The sequence below is a fragment of the Vulpes lagopus genome, chromosome 7 (genome assembly GCF_018345385.1).
Source record: "Vulpes lagopus strain Blue_001 chromosome 7, ASM1834538v1, whole genome shotgun sequence".
Lineage (NCBI taxonomy): Eukaryota > Metazoa > Chordata > Mammalia > Carnivora > Canidae > Vulpes > Vulpes lagopus.
The window spans coordinates 112,625,075-112,645,121 of record NC_054830.1 but is presented as its reverse complement, the minus strand read 5'-3'; the positions used below and the strand labels follow the sequence as shown (position 1 = coordinate 112,645,121).

General features: G+C 35.8%; 1 protein-coding gene across 10 annotated transcripts in view; it reads right to left on the bottom strand.

Annotated features, from left to right (window-relative positions):
• Positions 1 to 20,047, bottom strand: part of RAPGEF6 (Rap guanine nucleotide exchange factor 6) — a 186,534-nt gene that overhangs the window by 86,348 nt on the left and 80,139 nt on the right. For 7 of the 10 annotated variants that reach the window (XM_041762080.1, XM_041762085.1, XM_041762081.1 and 4 more), the window contains one exon: positions 5,517 to 5,648. In XM_041762080.1, the coding sequence (XP_041618014.1) occupies positions 5,517 to 5,648 (132 nt within the window). Of the gene's footprint in view, positions 1 to 5,516; positions 5,649 to 8,127; positions 8,152 to 11,487; positions 11,805 to 17,639; positions 17,774 to 20,047 lie in introns of those variants that run through there. The other 3 variants (XM_041762086.1, XM_041762087.1, XM_041762088.1) reach the window with 3 other exon arrangements.

Sequence of the window (20,047 nt, the reverse complement as noted above, 5' to 3'; positions counted from 1 at the left end):
AAAAATTGAATAAGATTCAATTTGGTTATGTGGACAACAGGCAAGGCTTGTAGTCATCTGCGTGAGAAATGAAGATACTTAACAGGAAAATTCTTTAGGCAGAATGGAAATCACGGGTAGGGATTGTGAGAATGGTATTAACAGAACTCTTAGATCTTTTAAGGACATCTGCAAAGGAAAGAACATAATCTTTCCTTACAAATGTCTTCTTTAACTGTCCTTTTTTCAAAGTATGATAAAAAGAAAAAGGATGAATAATATAATTTAAAGGAACATATTAAACTGTTAAAATGTTAAAAGTACACAAGAAGGATAATGTGGCAAAATAAAAATTAAAAATAATAAAGAAAGAATAGCCAAAAACATAGCCAAGAATAGCCAAAAATTTGCTAGGAAATTAAAAAAAGGACTTTATATTTTAAAAGTAAATAAAATTAGCTATGCAGAATGCAAGGTCTAATTCACTGACTAAGCAAAGGCAAGGTAGGTCTTTTAAGGTGAAGGTAGATATAATAAATCATCAGAACTAGAAGAAGTCACTGCATGACATTTCTGAGGACGTAGTTTGTTGGTAGAGTTTAGTTCTCAAATAACTAGATGATTTTTTTTTTAAATGTAGTATTCAAAATGCCCAGAATACAATAAAAACTTACTAGGAAGATGGAGGGAAATGTGATACATAACCAGGAGGAAAATCAATCAATATAAGAGACCCAGGAATGACAGAGATGATGGAATTAGGAGACATGAACTGCCAATATTATAGCAAGTTCTAAGATTTAAAACAAAATACAGGGATCCTTGGGTGGCGCAGCGGTTTGGCGCCTGCCTTTGGCCCAGGGCGCGATCCTGGAGACCCGGGATCGAATCCCACGTCAGGCTCCCGGTGCATGGAGCCTGCTTCTCCCTCTGCCTGTGTCTCTGCCTCTCTCTCTCTCTCTGTGTGTGACTATCATAAATAAATAAAAATTTAAAAAAAAACAAAAAACAAAACAAAACAAAACAAAAACAAAATACAAACAAGTAGAGTGAAAATGGGAAATCTAAGTAATAAATGTAAACTGTAAGGTGAAATTTGAAGAAAGGCAATAAAAATTACCCCAAGTGAAGCAAAGTAAAGAATAAGGCTATAAAGAAAATTTAAGAGTCTAAGACACTAATAACATAATATCAACAGTTGTTACCAAAAAAATGTAGGTTGAAAGATATGTCACATTTGTTAAGACAGGGTATAGTGAAGATCAGCCCCTGCCTTTCAACTACTTTATCCTAGCACTTGGATTACAGCAGACTCTCCAGAAGATTATAATAAATGAATTAAGTTTAGGGAGAAAAAAGGTATTTTTGTGAAACAGCTAATAAGGTAAGTTCATTAAACTTCTTGTGTTTTTCCTTCCCTGCAGTATGAATGTATCTCTGTGTATATGTGTAAATATAATTTGGTGAGGCAGACAGTCTGAGGTGATTTTCTGATGACTTTGGCTTCCCCAAATAAACCACCAGAGGATATCCTTTTCCTGTTTTCATCTAGATAAAGAATGAGGGGAACTACAGGTTGGAATGAAAAGTTACACCAACTTACAAAAACCACATTTTCGAATTCAGAGCAAATATTAAACCTAACATTAACCTTCTCTTTCTTGCATTACCATTGTGAGTACTTCATTCAACATTTTATATGTACCACTTAGTCCTTATGTTTCCTCTTCATCTCACTGGTTAAGGCAAGAACACTGTAAAACTAATCCTTCCATGGTCTCTACAACAGGTCAGCCAGTTCAAGTAAATCCTCCTCTGCCCTGGATATAATCAAGCTTTAATTTGTAGTGATCCTCTGCACTTTCCTTGGGAACAATATTAGTTTCTACTTTCAAGTATAACTCAACTAAAAAATATCTAGATTACTTCCTAAGTACCAATGGTGTGCTTAACTCAGCATGGAATACAAAAGTAAAAAACAAACCCTGCCTCCACAAATTTTCCTCTCATGATCTGCAGAAAAACTGCTGTGGGGTTCCAAGACATGAGAGATGATATGAACATGTCATTAAGGTGAAACTGCAGATAGAAGAGCAGAGCCAAAACACAGAGCTAGAACAAAGCAACATGTTCAGGGAATAACACGTATATTTTGTCGTGGACTAGATCCTAGAATGTTCAAGTGGGGAACAGTGTAACATAAAAACAGACTTGCAGACTGTGGTTAGAAGTGGAAGGCTGAGAATGTGACTTCTCAGTAAGAAATGAAGAGTATAAATTAGATAATGGTGTAGCACTGAAACTTTTAAAATATATGAGTAAAGTCACACTATTCTTTTATCTCATGTGGGAGTTTAAAAAATAGGAGTAGGAGCTCCTGGGTGGCTCAGTCCATTAAGCGACGGACTTGATTTTGGTTCAGGTCATGATCTCAGGGGTCATGGGATCCAGCCCTGTGTAAAATGGTTGTAGTTAAGATAAATGAGATTTTGACCAGGGACACATATTTTTAACAGAAATATTCAAATAGAATGAAACGTGGTATAACAAAGCTAGCTGAGGTGTCAAACAGCCTAGAGGAAATGTAGCACCAGTTTTCGAGAGACTGGCAGTAAAGCTATGAATTAATAAGAACTCATGCTGCCATAGAGATAATAACTGAAGCACTGGGATTTTTAGCACCGTGTTTTACTTCCCACATAGAAACCAAAAAAGATGGGGGATGAATGTATACCTCAGGTTTCTAAAAATAAGTTAATGAAAAGACCAATGCTTTACTTCACAACATTCCAGATCTTGCTGATAAATACAGATTGAAATAAATAGGAAAAAAGAGTCAGAAAGAAGCACTCCTTATTTATCTTGAGTATTCTTTGAGGACACATAAAATACTTGATTCAAGAACAATCCAACATCTTAATGTATAAATTTGTCTAAATTTTAAGCTAATCTGATTATAAACATATTCATACCAAAAAGATTAAAAAAACATACAGAGTGCTTAGTGAAGAAAAAAAATACAGAATAAAAAAAAACCACATTCAAGCCTGTAATTCTACAGCAGAAGACCTCCAACTATCAGTAGGCATGCCTCAGCCATAGCCTCAGGTAGGCACACCAGTAGGTAAACATCCTGTAGATATTACATAAGTGCAATGCTTCAGAAGCTCCTCCAGAATCCTGCCAAAGATAGAGGACCGTGCTGTGTACAGCTCATCTGCTAGTGCAGAGCAAAGCATTGGCCTTTCCTAGTGACTCTGATCTCAGTTTATGCACTAACCTTTTGTCCTTTTTCTTACAATCATCTAAAGCTCCATTCCCTGCTCCAAAAAGGTGATAACATCTGGTTTAGAAATGGATATACTAATGAGATCAGGTACCTAGAGCTCAACAACACCACAACTCTGCTGTATGATTTCTCCTAGTAAGGTCCAGACATTCCCACTTACCCTACAAGAAATCTATAGCCATATTCCTAAACTTCATTAATCCAGGGTCAATCTTCTCTAGGAAAAACACAGAATCCAGAGGAGCTACAGCTCTACTTTGACTTTTAGGTGTGCACATGATAATTCCTTTGGGGGAAGGGCAGAATGCCTGGAATGCAAATACTGCGAGAGGCTCCAGAGTCACTGCATTTTTTAAGTGTACTTTTAAAAAAATACTTGTTCCGTCTCCTACAAAATGATGAACAGGGAGAATTCCTTGTTCTGTCTACTATAAAATGCTAAACAGGGAGACACAGATGGCCAGAGCAATGACCTTTGTGGAGAAAAGCTATGCATAATCCAAAAACGGAAGCTTCTTTCCATTTTGTCTCTGCCTACAAGCTTCCCTTAAGAATGATGGTTTTCCTAAAACATCTGAAAACAACTCAGTGGACCCACAGTCTAAAATGTTTTCCTCGAGCAGCAACAACTCCATTTCAAAAAACAAGTAATATATGGTAGCCACTTGCCATATGTGACTATTGGTCACTTGAACTGTGGCTGGTCAGAATGGAGATATATAGTAAGGTTATATTAAATTCTGGCTTTGGGAGACTCCCACATCCCCAAACTGTGCATACACCCTCATACTCCTCTGCCTGGCACCTTGGGGCCAGTGGTGCCACAGCCTGGGCTGGCGGAGCCTCGCTTCTCCATCTGGTGCCCTGCCTGGGCTGTTGCAGAGTCACCAAAGCAGGCAGTAAGAGTGCTGCAGTCCAAGTGGCTCTGGAAAGTCGGCTGTGGACTCAGGTCATTGGGCAATTCCACCACCTCATCCAGCTGCCCAAGGATGAGCCCAAAGCCAAGCTTTAAAGACGATGTCAGCTCCTCCATGGCACTGATTGATGATTCAGTCTGCCCAGTCACCAAGCAACCACCAGCCACAACAAACCCAAAGAACCTCCCAACATTCCACCTGGAACTCCACTAGCAACTGGCATCCTAGAAAGGTAGTTAGGCTTTCTGTGTGTTGGAGCAAGCCTTTAACATTCAGCCAGGTAGTTTACAACTCTGCCTTAGCCTTACTTTCTGCTGGAGTGACCTGAAAGTCAGCCAAAGCTTATTTACTTTTTTGGAAGGACAGATTTTGCAGTTCTCTACTCTGCCAATATTTGCTGATATCCAATCCTTATTGTTTAAACAACTGGTGTTTAGGTCTTCAATCACTTGGGGAAGAAAGACATTCTAAATAACTCAAAATCATATCTGTGGAAGTCATCTTGAAAAGTCCCTCTACTTCTCTAAAATCCAATACTACACAAGCTCAGAGTTATGTGTCAAATATTATTAATAAAAATCAGCTAGTAAATTAACTTTCTGATATTAATTTTTACATGTACATGTTTATTTTTAATTTACATTAAAGGATTTTTTATACTGTCTACAGAAGTCAGAATTTTAAAAATTTAGCTCATAATTTTAAACTGTGATTATGTGCTGAAATGATAGTATTTGGATATATTTATGCTAAATAAAATATACTATTCAAATTAACTGCACCTGTTTCCTTTTAAGAAGAAAGGCCTTAAAAAAAAATTAAAAAAATAAATAAATAAAAAAGAGGAAAGGCCTTTAAGAGGGCTACTTTAAGAGGACTACTAGAAAATTTAATAGACCCTTTACAATAAAAAGCAACTCTATCACTATCTAGAATTTAAATAAAAAAAGAAAAAAACTCTAATTTTCTTCAAGACTACTTATTGAACAGTCTATCATAATAAAAATCAGCCTTTGTATAAGTTTAAAGCTCAGTTGTTTCAAGAACTATTTTTTAACAAAGCAAGTATTACTTATAATGAATTCCCTGAATTAAAGTCTTTAAAAATATTATATTCATACACTCCTGAATCATATTTAATCATTCTCAAAAGATTGTTTCTTTAATTAAGCTTGCTAATTTGAAACAATAAAGCTTATTTTCCCAAAGACATTCTACCTGAATTTCATACACTTTAATTAAAAGATACGTGACCACCTAAAGCACAAGCATGGGATATATGGCAGAATAACAAAGCCATATGCACAGCACACAAACTCCTAAGATACTACCTGATAGATATCAGATAAACTGCTGCTCCCAGAGTCACTGGCGATGCTACAACCAGACTGACTAGAAGACACATGAGTCACCTGTGGATGAGGGTTGTCTGTGATGTGCATCTTGGTAAGATCGGCTGGAAGCTGAAAAAGAAAAATAATTTAAGATATTCTAAACATCAAACATTACCTCTGTAAGCGTTACTGAGGAATGTATACAATTATTCAATTACTATACTGTACACCTGAAACTACTATAACACTGTATATGAACTATACTGCAATTAAAAAGTTAAAAAATTTCTTAAGTAAAAAGTAAGAGTTCTTGACATGTTGTTAACTTCTGAACAGTTTCTGGACATTATATACATCACTGTGCAACTTCAATTCTAAACTAATTTTTTCCACTTTTTGGAAAAACCTTAGGAAATGATAAAAACCAAATCAGTACTCTGACACTGTCAGTCAAGCCTAGAATAGAATGGAATGGCTTCAGAAGACATTACCATTGGTAATGATATTTCAGAGTAAGCACTTGGGCCCCTCTTTTTCTCCTAATAATACTATCAGCTATTGTTACCTTCAAGTGTTCAGAATGCTATCAACAAACCACTCACACAAAATGGTCATTAATATGAAAAAAACAACAACAAACAAAAACCCCCACATCTTGTGTTAAAGTACAGCATCTGGCACCAATATTTGGGGCGGGGGGGGGAGTTGATTGCATTCCAAATTTCAAAAATTTTGTAGACCTCTTTTCATCTAATATTGTAGTAGTTTGTAGTTGGCCCCTAAAAATTTGTTAATAATCATGATGATTTAATGAACATCTATGCTGGGTGCAGGGATACCAGAGACACAAGATAAAGGAAATGATACTATCATATCATCTTTAGTATGGTCACACTTTTATAGGGATGCAGGTTGTATAATATCATACCAAAAACAAAACAGAACAGCAATAACAACAAAAAACCCTCACAAAATCAATGTAATAAGAATTAAAATAAATGACTGCTCCAGAGTAATGAGAGAAAGTTTTACAAAGGAGGCATGGTGATATATTTTCCAAATAATTTCTCTGCAACCCCCTATTCAGGAACATTAAGAGAAATCTACTTACTTTTTAAAACAGAAGTTCTCATTGCTTTAGGGCAGGAAAATGTTAAACATGCATAGAGTAGTAAAAACTAAATAAACCCTAGTAGGAAAATGGGCAAGTCTAAATTCTATCATCTTAAGAGTAGTCACTATAATTATAAAAACTACACACAGAAGGGGGCCTGTGGCTCAGTCAGTTAGGTGTCTGACTCATGATTTTGGTTCAGGTCATGATCTCAGGGTCACGAGAATGAGCCCTCGCCAGGCTCCTTAAGATTCTCTCCTCCACTAGCATGTGATGTAAGAGCTCTGGGCATCATATAAAATTGATGAATCACTGACTTCTACTTCTGAAATCAGTAATACATTTTATGTTAATTAACTGAATTTAAATAAAATTTAAATAAACTGTCTCTCCCTCTGCCCCTCCCCCACTAAAACCAAACAAACTGCACATAGAAATGATATCACATATTCCTCTGCTGATAACAGTGTGTTATCTAACTCAGATGAATTCTATTAACTAAGATAAACAGAAAAACTGGATACACATATGTAATCTGGCCTGGTAGGTTTTACTGATTCTTAAAGAGGGAGATCAAGAGACTCAGAAGCACTTCAACAGTCATAGTTAAAGAGACAGAAGTTATATTTCAAGGCCTAGCATGGAAGGGCCACCCTTTGGACTGGGACTCTGGAAAGAACATTATACTCTATGAATAAATGTGATCCACAAGTAAACTGATGCCCATTTTAGAATCATCTCAATCTCTGATGTTGTTTGTATTAAGATGTTATACAGGGTTACTAGTCTCTTCCAGTCAATTATTGGAAGCAAACACAAATCTTTGCCAAATGAAAAAATCATTCTAGTATCAAATTATTTAAAATATTTTGCATATACAACATCCATTGCTCAAATAAAACCAGGCACATGAGAAGATAAGATAGCACTGATGAAAACTACAAAATATAATAGACTTTAGAAATGAAGAACTTTCAACTAATGGAATAATCAGATTACAAAATAACTGTTTTGAATATATATAGCAAGGGTCGGCAAACATTTTCTTTAAAGGACCAAAGAATATTGACACTTGTGCAGGTGACATATAATCAATCTCTGTGGATACTTTTGACTTTTTTTTTTTTTAAATAATCCTTTAAGAATGTAAAGATCATTCTTAGCTCACATGTCAAAAAGTTCAGTGGCCATGTTTTCCATTATAGCAAAAGATACAGACAAATGAACCCTGAAAAACACAGGTTTGAACTATATGGCTCCACTTATGCATGGGTCCACTTACATGTAGATTATTTTTCAATATACTACAGTACTTTAAACATATTTTTCTTATGATTTTATTTATAATATTTTCTTTTCTCTAGCTTACTTTATAATATAGTAAATAATACATGTACAAAATGTCTTTTTAAAAATATTTTACAAAATAAATCTTAATTGACTATGTTATTATTGGTAAGGCTTCCAGGTAATAGTAGGCTATTAGTACTTAACTCAAAAGTTATACATGGATTTCTGACTGCACAGGGGGTCAGCAGCCCTAATCCCTGTGTTGTTCAAGGGTCAACCCTACAGAGGAAAAAAAATTAAGAATTATAGCAAATAATTAACAAAGAATAAAATACAAATTCTACAACTGAAAAGTGAAGTTATGGAAATTAAAAAGTCAAACATGGACTCATTAGATTTGACAGAGCTAAGAAGAAAATTAGAAAAGTAAAGATTGGCCTGAAAAAATATCCAGAATTAAACATAAAAGTAAAAAAGAATGAAGCTGGGAGAGAGGGGGAAAGAATCACAGGGGATAGTGTAAGAAGTAACATCTGAACAACCTGAGTCAAAGAAAAAAAATAAAAGATTAAGACATATGAGATAATGGCTAAGCATTTTCCCAAATTGACAAAAATACAAAGTCACACACGGATCAAGCAAGAATTACCAGCAAGATAAATAACAAAACCATACCTATGCACACGAGGGTGAAACTAGTACAGGGGAAAAAAGAGAAAGAGAAATCTTAAAACAGAAAAAAGAGATTACTTGGACAAGAGCAAAATTAAACTGACAGCTGAACTCTCAATAAAAATTTGGAAGCCAGGGGCACCTGAGTGGCTCAGTAGGTTGAGTGTCCGTCTGCCTTTGGCTCAGCTCAGGTCGTGATCCCAGGGTCCTGGGATGGAACCCCATATCAGGCACCCTCCTCTGCAGGGAGCCTACCTCTCCCTCTGCTTCCCTCTCTCTGTCTTTCATGAGTAAATAAATTAAATTAAATTAAATGAAAAAAAAATAAAAGAGAGATTTGGAAGCCAGAAGAGAATGGGAGTGGTATCTCCAAGTGCTAAAATCCATCAAGAAAAAAATAATAATAAAATAAAATCCATCAAGAAGAGTCCCCCAAAAAGGGTAAAATAAAGACATTTTCAGAAAAACAAAAATGAAGACAAATGTTCTCCAGCAGATTCTCCAGCAGATCCAGTGAATAAAGAAAATTCACTAGGAGAACAATTCCAAATGGAAGCTTCCAGATGCAGAAAAGGAAAACCAATGAAACCAAGAAATGTGTGGGTAAGTTTGTGTGAATACTGACTACATAAAATAGGGATGTTAATGTCCTGACACATAAATAAGAATTTAAATATATTACAATAGAATTAAGTCTGGAGAAAAGTAAATGAAGTTAATTAAGTACTTTGCAATGTCCATGAAACTGTAGCAACAGACTTCATAGATGGATACATTTCTGTAATCTGACTTAAGACTAGTAAAACTGTGTATAACTATGAAGCTTACGTAGGGGAAAACATTTAAAAAAAAGGATAGAAAAATATATACCATGCAAACACAAACCAAAACAAAGATTATGTAGTTATATTTCAGATGAAGTCCATCTTGAGGGGGAAAGCATTAAAGACAAAAGGGGACATTTTTATAATAAAAGGTTCAACACTAAATATGTACGTAGGCACACATCCTCTAAATACAGAAGGCAAAAAACGGCAACAAAAGACCTATATGAATCCACAATTATGCTGCCAAATTATACCACAAATTTCTCACTGACAGAGTAAGAAAATAAAAAATATGTAAAGATAGGGAAGATGGGAACAATTATAAAAAACCTGACCTAAAGTGCATGAACATAGAAGAATGCAACCAAAAACTTCAGAATTATTTTAGGGTACACATGAAAACATTAAAAAAAATTGACAATAAGGCAGGTGGTCAAAGTTTCAAAAGAATGAAAACATAGATATCTTACGATACAAAGCAAATAAGGCAGAAATAACTAACAAAAAGATAACCTATAAAAATTATCACGGACTGGGAAATTATTAAACAAACCTAAATAGTGAAAATGAAAAGCTCAATTAAGGCACATTGCAAATTAGAAAATACTCAGAATAAAAATTAAAATGCCACCTACCAAAACCTGTGGGATAAGCTAACACTATGCTTAGAGGCCATTTTATAGCTCTATTATGTGTACTAAAAAAGACAGAGGAGCGCCTGCATGATGCAGCGGGCTAAGTGTCTGACTCTTGGTTTTCACTCAGGTAGTGATCTAGGGGCTGCGAGGTCGAGCTTGGCGTCAGGCTCTGCACTCAGCTTGGAGTTTGCTTGAGACTTTCTCTCCCTCTCCCTGTGCCCCTATCCTCATGTGTGTATGCACTCTCCCTCTCAAATAAATTTTTTAAAAGGTAGAAAAATCAATGAGCTAACTGTAAGTGGTTACAATAATACAGAAACAGTGATGGGAGTATATCTCAGCTCAAAGACCTTGCTCCTACTTAGTTTCTATTGTTTAGGCAGAATTCATCTAGTAATCAAGCGGATGAAAAGACAAAGACTGAAAATAGTTTTAAAAGTCCAGATGTTTGGTTGAGCTGTCAGGAGTAGAAGATAATCCATATTCCAAGATTCCTACAGAAGACCAAGGAGAAAGAGGTCATCCATCAAAGTAACACAATGAACCAAAGCCAGAAAAGCAAGACTGCAAATTGGGTACGTAGCAATACTTTTAAGCAATCTTCATCCTCACTAGACCCTAAAAGACAAGCATTTTTATCCCTACTTTACTAATGAGGAACGGAGACAATAAAATTAAGCTGCTGGCCATAGATCTCTCACTCAAGTTGGAATTCAAACCCAAGAGGTATCTGATTCTAGTACTCTCTGCTTTGTACCAGGAATTCTGCTGGTAACATGAAGATGAAAACAGATGGATCCCATCTTCAAGGATCGCAGTCTAACAGTGAAGAGTGGACAAAGACGTACAAGTGTACAGCATCTCCTTTCTACCCCACGAAGAAAACTTAGATCAATATATAGGAATCCTCTCAACTTCTTAATCTGACGAAAATAATGATAGTGACTACAGCTGATGCTTGAGTGCTCACTACATGTACCAAATAGGTAAACTAGTAAATATATCATTTTACAGACTTTTTCATGGATTATCTCATTTAATCATCAAATAACCAGACAAGGTAGATGGTATTCTTATACCCAAACTTCATATTAGGAAAGCCAAGGCCCTTAGAAGCCACACAGGTTACCCATAATCACATCTCTAGGAAGCAGGGAAAATTGCTTTAAAATCCAGGCCGTCTGACTATAAATCAGTTGTTCTTTCCTAGTAAATTGTTTCCTGACACTAAGGTCTGAGTTCCTAACATCCAACAATTCCTTCTATTCCTAACAAAAGCAGAAGAAAGGAGAAAGTTTTCCTCCAATAGGAATCCTTTATGTCTTAAACCATCTCTCCTGTTGTCTCAGCTTATCTGCCTCTTTTCCTTTTCTTCCTGACCCCAACAGGGACTTACTAGATGACTTCTCATGAGCAATGTCACTTACCGCATCACAGGTCTGGTAAATTTTCCTATTTTCCACAGTTCCTTTATCCATTTCCCATACCTGAACTTCCAAGCTCTGCTGGAACTCACATTTGGAATTCACATGTCCATGAGGCCCAATGTCAAAGTTCTATTTGGGGGATGGACAGATTCCTTAGGTAAGAGCTTGAATACAGACAGAGATTATGAGAAAGTACATAGTCTGTTGAAGACTCCATACATATAAAGGAAAAGAGATGTATTAAGCAGAGGCTAGAGGTAGAAAATAATCTTGAATGTCAAGCATTTTGATTTTGATTCCTATAGGTTATAAGAGAGCTGCTACAGGTTTTTGAGAAGAGCAATGACAGAAGAGCTGCTGTATGTCTTACACAGACTTAACCCATCCAAGTGTTTATTTTTCTGACTCAAATTTCTCTGCAGGTCTAGGCAACACTCTGGGGCAACTGCTTTATGTGCAAACTCAGATACTGCTTTGGTCTTTTGGCTCTGTCGTCTCAACACAGGACCACTTAAGTCACAGCAGCAGGAGAAAAAAGCCACTGAAAGAGATTACTAAACCTTGCCAGGAACCAGAGAAATAAAAATTTAAATAACTTTTCATCAGACTGGCAAAAAGAAAGCCTGAGAATACATAATATGGGCAAGGCTAAGGAGAAAAACAATATTCTCATAAATTGTAATGGGAGTTATGAATTGGTGTAGCCACTCTTAAGAGTGATTCAAGGAGTAGCCACTTTGGAGAGCAAATATTAAGATTCTTTACATTTAAAATTCCTCTTTGGGTATCTATCCTAAAAAAGCACACAGGTGTGCAAGGAGGATGTACAAGAACATTTATTACAAACAAACTGTAATAATTTAAAGAAAAGAAAAATAATTGTCACAAGGAGAATGGCTAAATTATTATAGCCTGTTATGGAATACTGTGCTACAGTTCAAGGTACAAGAAAACCTAGCTATACTGACTAAAAAAGTAACTTTCATGATAAATATAAGACTCCTTTTTTAAAAAGCATAAAAACATCATTATATGTTTTCTGGGTACATACTCATCTAGGTTTGGGAGAAAAGATTTGAAGGAATATATATACCACACAATCAAGAGTAGTACTCTCTAGTGAACGAGAAGGATCAAGGCTGGTAGTCCAAAAGAAGTTTCAGCGTGATCTGCAATATCCAGCTGAAATGTTTTATTTTTGTATGGAGAAAACATTCCTCTACTATTTCTATAAATAAGTTATTTGTAGTATTCTCAAAACGGAAAACAAATAAATATATATATATGTATGTAAGGGTAATTTTCTCTTACCTTTTCATTTAAAAAATGACCTTAACACTGGAATGTGGTGAAATTCTGGAGCTCTTAGCAACTAAGGGTAGCTATACACACTGTATACATTCTGGCATTTTATGATAAAAAAGCAAGATTCAAAGATGAGTTTTATTAGAATGCCTTAAGAGAACATATTAAGTACTTATATACTTAGTATGTAAAGTGGAACTGAGAATAAGCATTTAACCTATAGCGGAAGGAAACGGAGCAGAAAGTGATATAAATTGGAGAAAAAACTCCCTACATAAGAGCCTGTATGGAAAGCTGAAAAACAAACTGAAAGTGAAGTACTTTAGAGCACTTGGGTGGCCCAAGTAGTTAAGCATTGACTCTTGGTTTTGGCTCAAGTCATGATCTCAGGGTTATGAGATGGAGCCCCACGTTGGTCTCCTTGCTAGGCATGGGGCCTGCTTGAGATTCTCCCTTTCCAACTCCCTCGCCTTTCCCCGCAACTCTCCCTTCTCAAAAAAAAAAAAAAAAAAAAAAAAAAAAATTAAAAAAATTAAAAAAAAAAAAAAAGTACTTCTGTGTTCTTACTCCTTTGAATGTGGCATTCATGCTCTTTAAATTTCATTGTGTGCGGGATCCCTGGGTGGCGCAGCGGTTTGGCGCCTGCCTTTGGCCCAGGGCGCGATCCTGGAGACCGGGATCGAATCCCACGTCGGGCTCCCGGTGCATGGAGCCTGCTTCTCCCTCTGCCTGTGTCTCTGCCTCTCTCTCTCTCTGTGTGTGACTATCATAAATAAATAAAAATTAAAAAAAAATAAATAAATTTCATTGTGTGTGTATAAACTTGAATGAGTAAGATGCAATCAAGAAACAGGCCAATCAGTGAAGCTTAGGTAGGGATGTATACAGGGGATACAGGAAATAAAGGGCCAAAAGTAGTATTTTGGGTGCTTTAGGTTTCCTGTATTAGAAAAAAAGCTACTTACAGGGCCTGAAGCAAGAAAATGAATGACTGGAAGAGATCTGCTTTTTATTTTTATTTTTATTTTTTTTTTAAAGATTTTATTTATTTATTCATGATAGACATAGAAAGAGAGAGAGGGGCAGAGACACAGGCAGAGGGAGAAGCAGGCTCCATGCCGGGAGCCCGACGTGGGACTCGATCCCAGGGCTCCAGGATCACACCCTGGGCCAAAGGCAGGCACTAAACCGCTGAGCCACCCAGGGATCCCCGAGATCTGCTTTTTAATAAGCTTATTCTAAAAACAACAACAACAAAAAAATAAAATAAAAAGCTTATTCTAGCATCGTAGAAGATGAAATGGAAGACAATCATACATATGGGAGACAGGAAACACTAATCAAAGACAGAGGTCTTATGAAATTAAAAGCAGATGTATAAAGGAGCTTCTGGGGCTAGACAGGGTGACATGTGTCACTTGACAATGAAAGAGAACTAAAAATAGATATCAAGGCCCAAAAAACGTAGTTTGGAGCCTGTTTTATGAAGACAATTTAAAATGTCTCCAAAGTCCTAAAGGAAATAGCTGTATCTAACCACAGTAGCTTTGGGTATATGACACCTGCACTCTGTGTCAGGCAAGTGGAACTACGGCATAAGCATGCATTCCTTTTTTTTTTTTTTTAAAGATTTATTTATTTATTTATTCAGAGAGAGCGAAAGAGAGGCAGAGACACAGGCAGAGAGAGAAGCAGGCTCCATGCAGGGAGTCCGACGTGGGACTCAATCCCAGGTCTCCAGGATCACACCCCAGGCTGCAGGCGGCACTAAACCCGCTGCGCCACCGGGGCTGCCCTAAGCATGCATTCCTAATTCATTACTTTTACTAGAAGATGAGGGTTAAAGGGTCAATGACACATGTATCTCCTCATCATCACATTTTTAAATCCAAAGAGTGGCTTTCAATCAATATTTGCACTTAACATTAAGTTTTTTAAAAGCGTAGATACACTTGTTGAGAAAAGATGAAATCAGTTTAAAGAGTGTTGTCAACTTTGAGGACAAGCAAGGAAACTAGATTTGCTGCACTTAATGGGGAGGAGTGTATAAGAAGGTAATGGGAAGAGAGTCACATACTGTCTAGTGAGTCACGGCTAAGACTTTGACTTTTAGTGTGAATAAAGTGTATCTGGAAGGGAGCGATCAGCTGTGTCAAATGCCACAGACAGGTAGTGTAATAAGGGCCAAAAAACGACCCATAGATTTAGCTGTGTGTAAAAATGAAAATGAACACACTTCTTTGACCAGTAACCATAGGAGCACCTAAAAGAAGGCATAGTGTTGATACCTCTCCCATCCAGTAAACAGTCACTTTGGGTAAGCAACTTGAACAGATGAGGAAGGTGAGCTCTCAATCACTCCAGGAGTATCAATCTCTTTAAAAAAATTCCAACACATTCAACTAAGATTTGAAATGTGAAGAAAGAGCTAAGCAATGAGGGAAACGAATGGCATCTATGAAATGAGAGCAAGTTATTAAACAAGAGTGGCTGTGAAAAAGCATCACTTGAGATTTCAAAAATGATTAATACAGTGATTACATTTATGGCAACTGGTCACAAAGGGAGAATCAGTCAGTGAGCTAGATGATCAAACTGGAAATTTATGGAGTAAAAATAAAGAAATGTTTAGAGATAATGTGGACAGATATGGATCTGTCCATATCTGTCCACATCTGGAATAGTAAGAAAAGAGTTGAGGTTTTCAAAAAATAAATTTCCCATAACTGAAGATCAATTGGAATCTTTAGCTGGAGAGAAACTTTCAAGTAGCAAAAACAAAACAAAACAAAAAAATTAGATAATCCATAGGAAAACTTCAAGACATCAAGAATAAAAAGTAAAACCCAAACAAAACAAAACACAATTAATCACTGAAAAGAAGAAAAACAGACTACTTAACAAAGGAATCAGGAATTATAAGGAGCCCAGACTTCTCAACACCAACACTGGATGCCAGAGACAGTGCATTAACTTTTTCAGAGTGCTAAAAGGACAAGATCTTAGATTTATTATTTTATATACAACTAAACAATTATTTTTAAAAGTAAATATCGAGTAAAGCAGTTTTGAACATACAAGCACTTAAAGTGCATCTCCTCCTCTTCCATCCTCCTCTTGCTCTTAGAACTACTTAATCCATCAAGAAAATAAATTCAGAAGTAATGAATCCACGTAGTACCGTGGGCAAATACATGAATAAATAAAATCAGTAAGATGTACTGGAAAACCAAAAGTACCAAGTTTGAAAAATTAATCACAGGTGTAATGTGTTTATAATCATAATCCAGAGTTAAAATTCCATCAGTAGTAACACGAGAGATGGGGGAGGAGGGAAAAGGAGCCACACATACTCTTTTACAAATACTTAATTTACATATTCAAGCACCAGTCACAGAATTCTGCTCAGATAGTATTTGCTGGCATTTGATCAAACCTTAGAATCTGATTTTTTAAATCCCCCTTGGCTCTTCTATACTTGTTAAATCTTAAATCAAAAGCTGGTTACTAATACCACCAAAGGCTGTTTTTGATTGGTATTCTAAACAACCTCTGTATCTCATTCTTTATTTTCTTTGAAGCTTTTTCACTTGGTCTCATCCATTTCCTTTCTACAGGTTTTAAATCTTAGTAGTGTCACTATCAAGCATCAGCAAAGCATGGGCCCCACAGGTGGCATTTGTACTATGGAGGCTACCCATGCCTTGTTGGATAGTACAAATGAAGCATATACCTATGCTTCTTTCTATCTCTTTCCATGTCAATCAGTTGTTGCTAAATGAATAGTGAATTTAAATGTCTTTCCAGAAGCTGTGTTTAGGAAGATATACAGTGAGCTATCTTTCAGATAAAACAGTACACTACGACACTACCACAGTATTTCTCCCTTAGTCACCATCAGTAGGACGGACTACCTTTAAACAAAGACATGATTCCATCCTAGGAAATGCCTCTATTGTGCCTGTCTCTATTCAACAGAACCATAAAGAAATCTTAACACAGTCTATGTTACAATTAAAGTGTTTACGAAAACAGCTTTACAAAAAACTAAAAATTCATACTTTCCTATTTTTGTCTTGAAATTTACGTTAACAGGAAACATAACTTGAGTGGCATCAAATTTCATATTTATATAAACAGCCACTATAAATACAATTTATTAAATTATATTGTCTATTTTCCTAAAACCTAGCATGTCCTGTTATGTAGCATTTTGCTTTTCTGTGATTAGTTTGCTTTAAAAAAATGACAAATGTAACAGATGCTACCTTAAAAAGTCTCAAGCTAATGATTCACTTACTACTATTTTTAAAAAGCTTAAGAATGTTATAAAATTTTTTTCATATACTTTTCATAGTATTTTCTTCATATTACTTCACTGATGGAGTTATTACCCTGTCTTCCTAAAATTTTTGTATAATAAAAACTTGTATAGTATAAACTAGAGATCAAACTAACACTGCTCAATACATCAACCATTTAAGATAAGGAGGCATTATAATACAGTCAAGTTAAAGAGCATACTCAGAGACAAGTACAGAAATAGCCATAACCAAATGATTCAATCTGAAGACAGTCCACCTCAGATGCATTACATTTTAAGTCTATAGATTATTAAGAAGGTATTTTTTCAAATCCTCTTAGAGGTACATTAGGATATTTTACAGATTCCCTTAAATTGAAAAACAAAATGGCCATGAGATTGATCTTTTTAGATTGCTTTTGAATTCTTATTTTTAAAGTTTAGAAAATATAACAGCGCAATAAATCTAATTTACAATTCAAAGTAGTAGAATTTAAATTTAATAACTATACCCATCTCCAAGGAAATAATAAACATTACTTACTTTGGAGGCCCATGGCTGAAGACAATTGGCATAACACCGAACAAGAAAAGCCATTTCCTGGGCTGGAAAGGGTAGTTTCCTTTTCAAACCAGAGCCACACGGATGAGTATGTTGACAAAATTCTGTTAAGTTTCTTTTTTACAAATCATACGCCATTTGCAGTGTTATATAAAGGCAGCTTCTCCAAATCCCTTTCAAACTGAAATCAGGAGCTTTCAGTAGCTCAGAGTATTGTTCTAAATAACTGCAACAGTTTTCATCACAACATTCACTTTTAACAGGCAAATCACAGTAAATCAAGATGTTTACATTTCTGGCTCAGTATATACAGACATATACATGCTTCCTCAGGCACCTGGCACAGACATGCACAGTGGTAACATAACAGTTAATACAGTATCAGTCAAAGTAAATAAGGCAACATGCACAAATCTGTGTTCCTGGATTCTGAGAAACCTTTCCTCTCTGTAATGCAGCTTTGTCTCTTCTTCAACTTATTTCATTCTGTAGAACAAGCACTGCAGTAATTCTTCTGCATCAGAAGCAAACCAGAACACTGTATCCTTAAAATGAAAGTTTCTTCTTTATCTTCTTAATCACCAAAGGTTAAAAAAAAAAAAAATGAACCGATGAACAAGCAAATGGTAGTTGGAAGATATATATGCTCTAACAGGTCTGTCCTGGAGAAATGCCTGAAAATCTCCAAAATTAAAATTTTCTCTTTCCACATGCACTATTTACAGCTCTGCAGTAATGCTTCCTGTTCAATGCATCAGTAAGACAGTAATGTTGATCTAAGTCTGGCTTTTCTGGTTGAAAATTTATAGATGGTGATACAAAAACACTACATCTTCTATAAAACAAGACTATATGTTAGTGTCTTAATTCCTACTGTCCTTGCCAGTTTCACAGCAGCTCCCTAAGGAGAGGCTCCTATTGATTCCATGCTCTGCAGTAAGATGAAATATCTAATAAGAAGGAAAGAGAGTGGGAGGAGAATAGAGCTAAAAGGATGACATCACCTGTATAGAAAGCCTTCAGAAACTGCATTAGATCAATTGGCTACTGTATCTGCAGATGTAGCCCAAAAAGCAATTTACTGAAAACACACACACACACACACACACGCACGCACGCACACACATGCACATACACATACTCCCTTCCATGAGACATGTCAGCAAGCTAAATTCTTTAAGAAAAAAAATGGCTTAGAGCACCTCTCTATTTCAGTTTTTAAAAATCCATCTTGATTTTTTATTCTGTGCACTAATAATACTGAGCTTTATTTGGGAAGCTATATTTCCTATTATTATTCAAATTTAACACAGTATTGTCCTCCCAAGGGAAAATAATTAGCTCTGGTAAGACACTTGCATTACAAATACATAAGGCAGCCTTCTTCTCAGACATCATATATGTGTTTGTAACACTACTAATTCAGGGGTTTCTGCTTGCAAAACTTCCTATTTATCAAATAACTGTTCTGAACAGGTACAACCTTCAGGATACTTTAAATTAACATTAAAAATATCAAAACTGCTACTAAGATTTTTATGTAAATAGTATATTTAATTGGAAACAATAGAATTTCATTTTGTAAAGGAAAGCTGAAAAACATCACCAGGCATAATAGCCGACCTGCATGCAGCCTGTACCAACTCCTCTGAGGAAGAATAACCTATGCAACATGGTATTTTCCTGCACTCTGACGCTCAATTCCTAGAAAGACACAGGATGCCAGTAAAACTTAAAAGGAATTAGAAATGAAAATTATTACACTTGATTTAAAAATTGGGCTTGGTTCTAAAACGCAATCATTTTTCTATAAAAATTCCAGAGAAAAATTAAATTTTGCCACACCCAGTTCAATCTAGAAACACAAGTCTTCTAGTATTGACCCTTATTCTTCTCACATCTGCCACAAGGAATCTATTGCAGATACTCCCATCAAGAGTTTGCACTTAAGGTTGTAACGGTGCCTCCCAATGGCCAAAAAATACATAGCTTCTAATGATAAAATGCTTAGTATGTCTCCAGACAGCAAAATTATGAGAGTTACAATCAGAGAACAAAGCAGAGTAACATAACTATTTTGCTTTATTCACTTAACATTATTTTGAGGACAAGAGATATGCAACTTCGGAGGGGAAATTATTACCTGAAAGATGGGTGTTATTATAAAAAATTCCACTGTCAAAGAAACATCTTGTCATTAGCCCCAGCCAAAAAAAAAAAAAAAAAAAAAAAAGAAGAGTTCTTCAATACACCTCTGGGCAAAGTATGACTCACTTTCTGAAAAACAGTATGCTGACAATCTGAATTATGGCAACATACTTTACTAATAAAACTACAGTTAAGTTTAGTAAAGCTAAATATTATTCTGGACAAAAACAAGTCATGTTTTC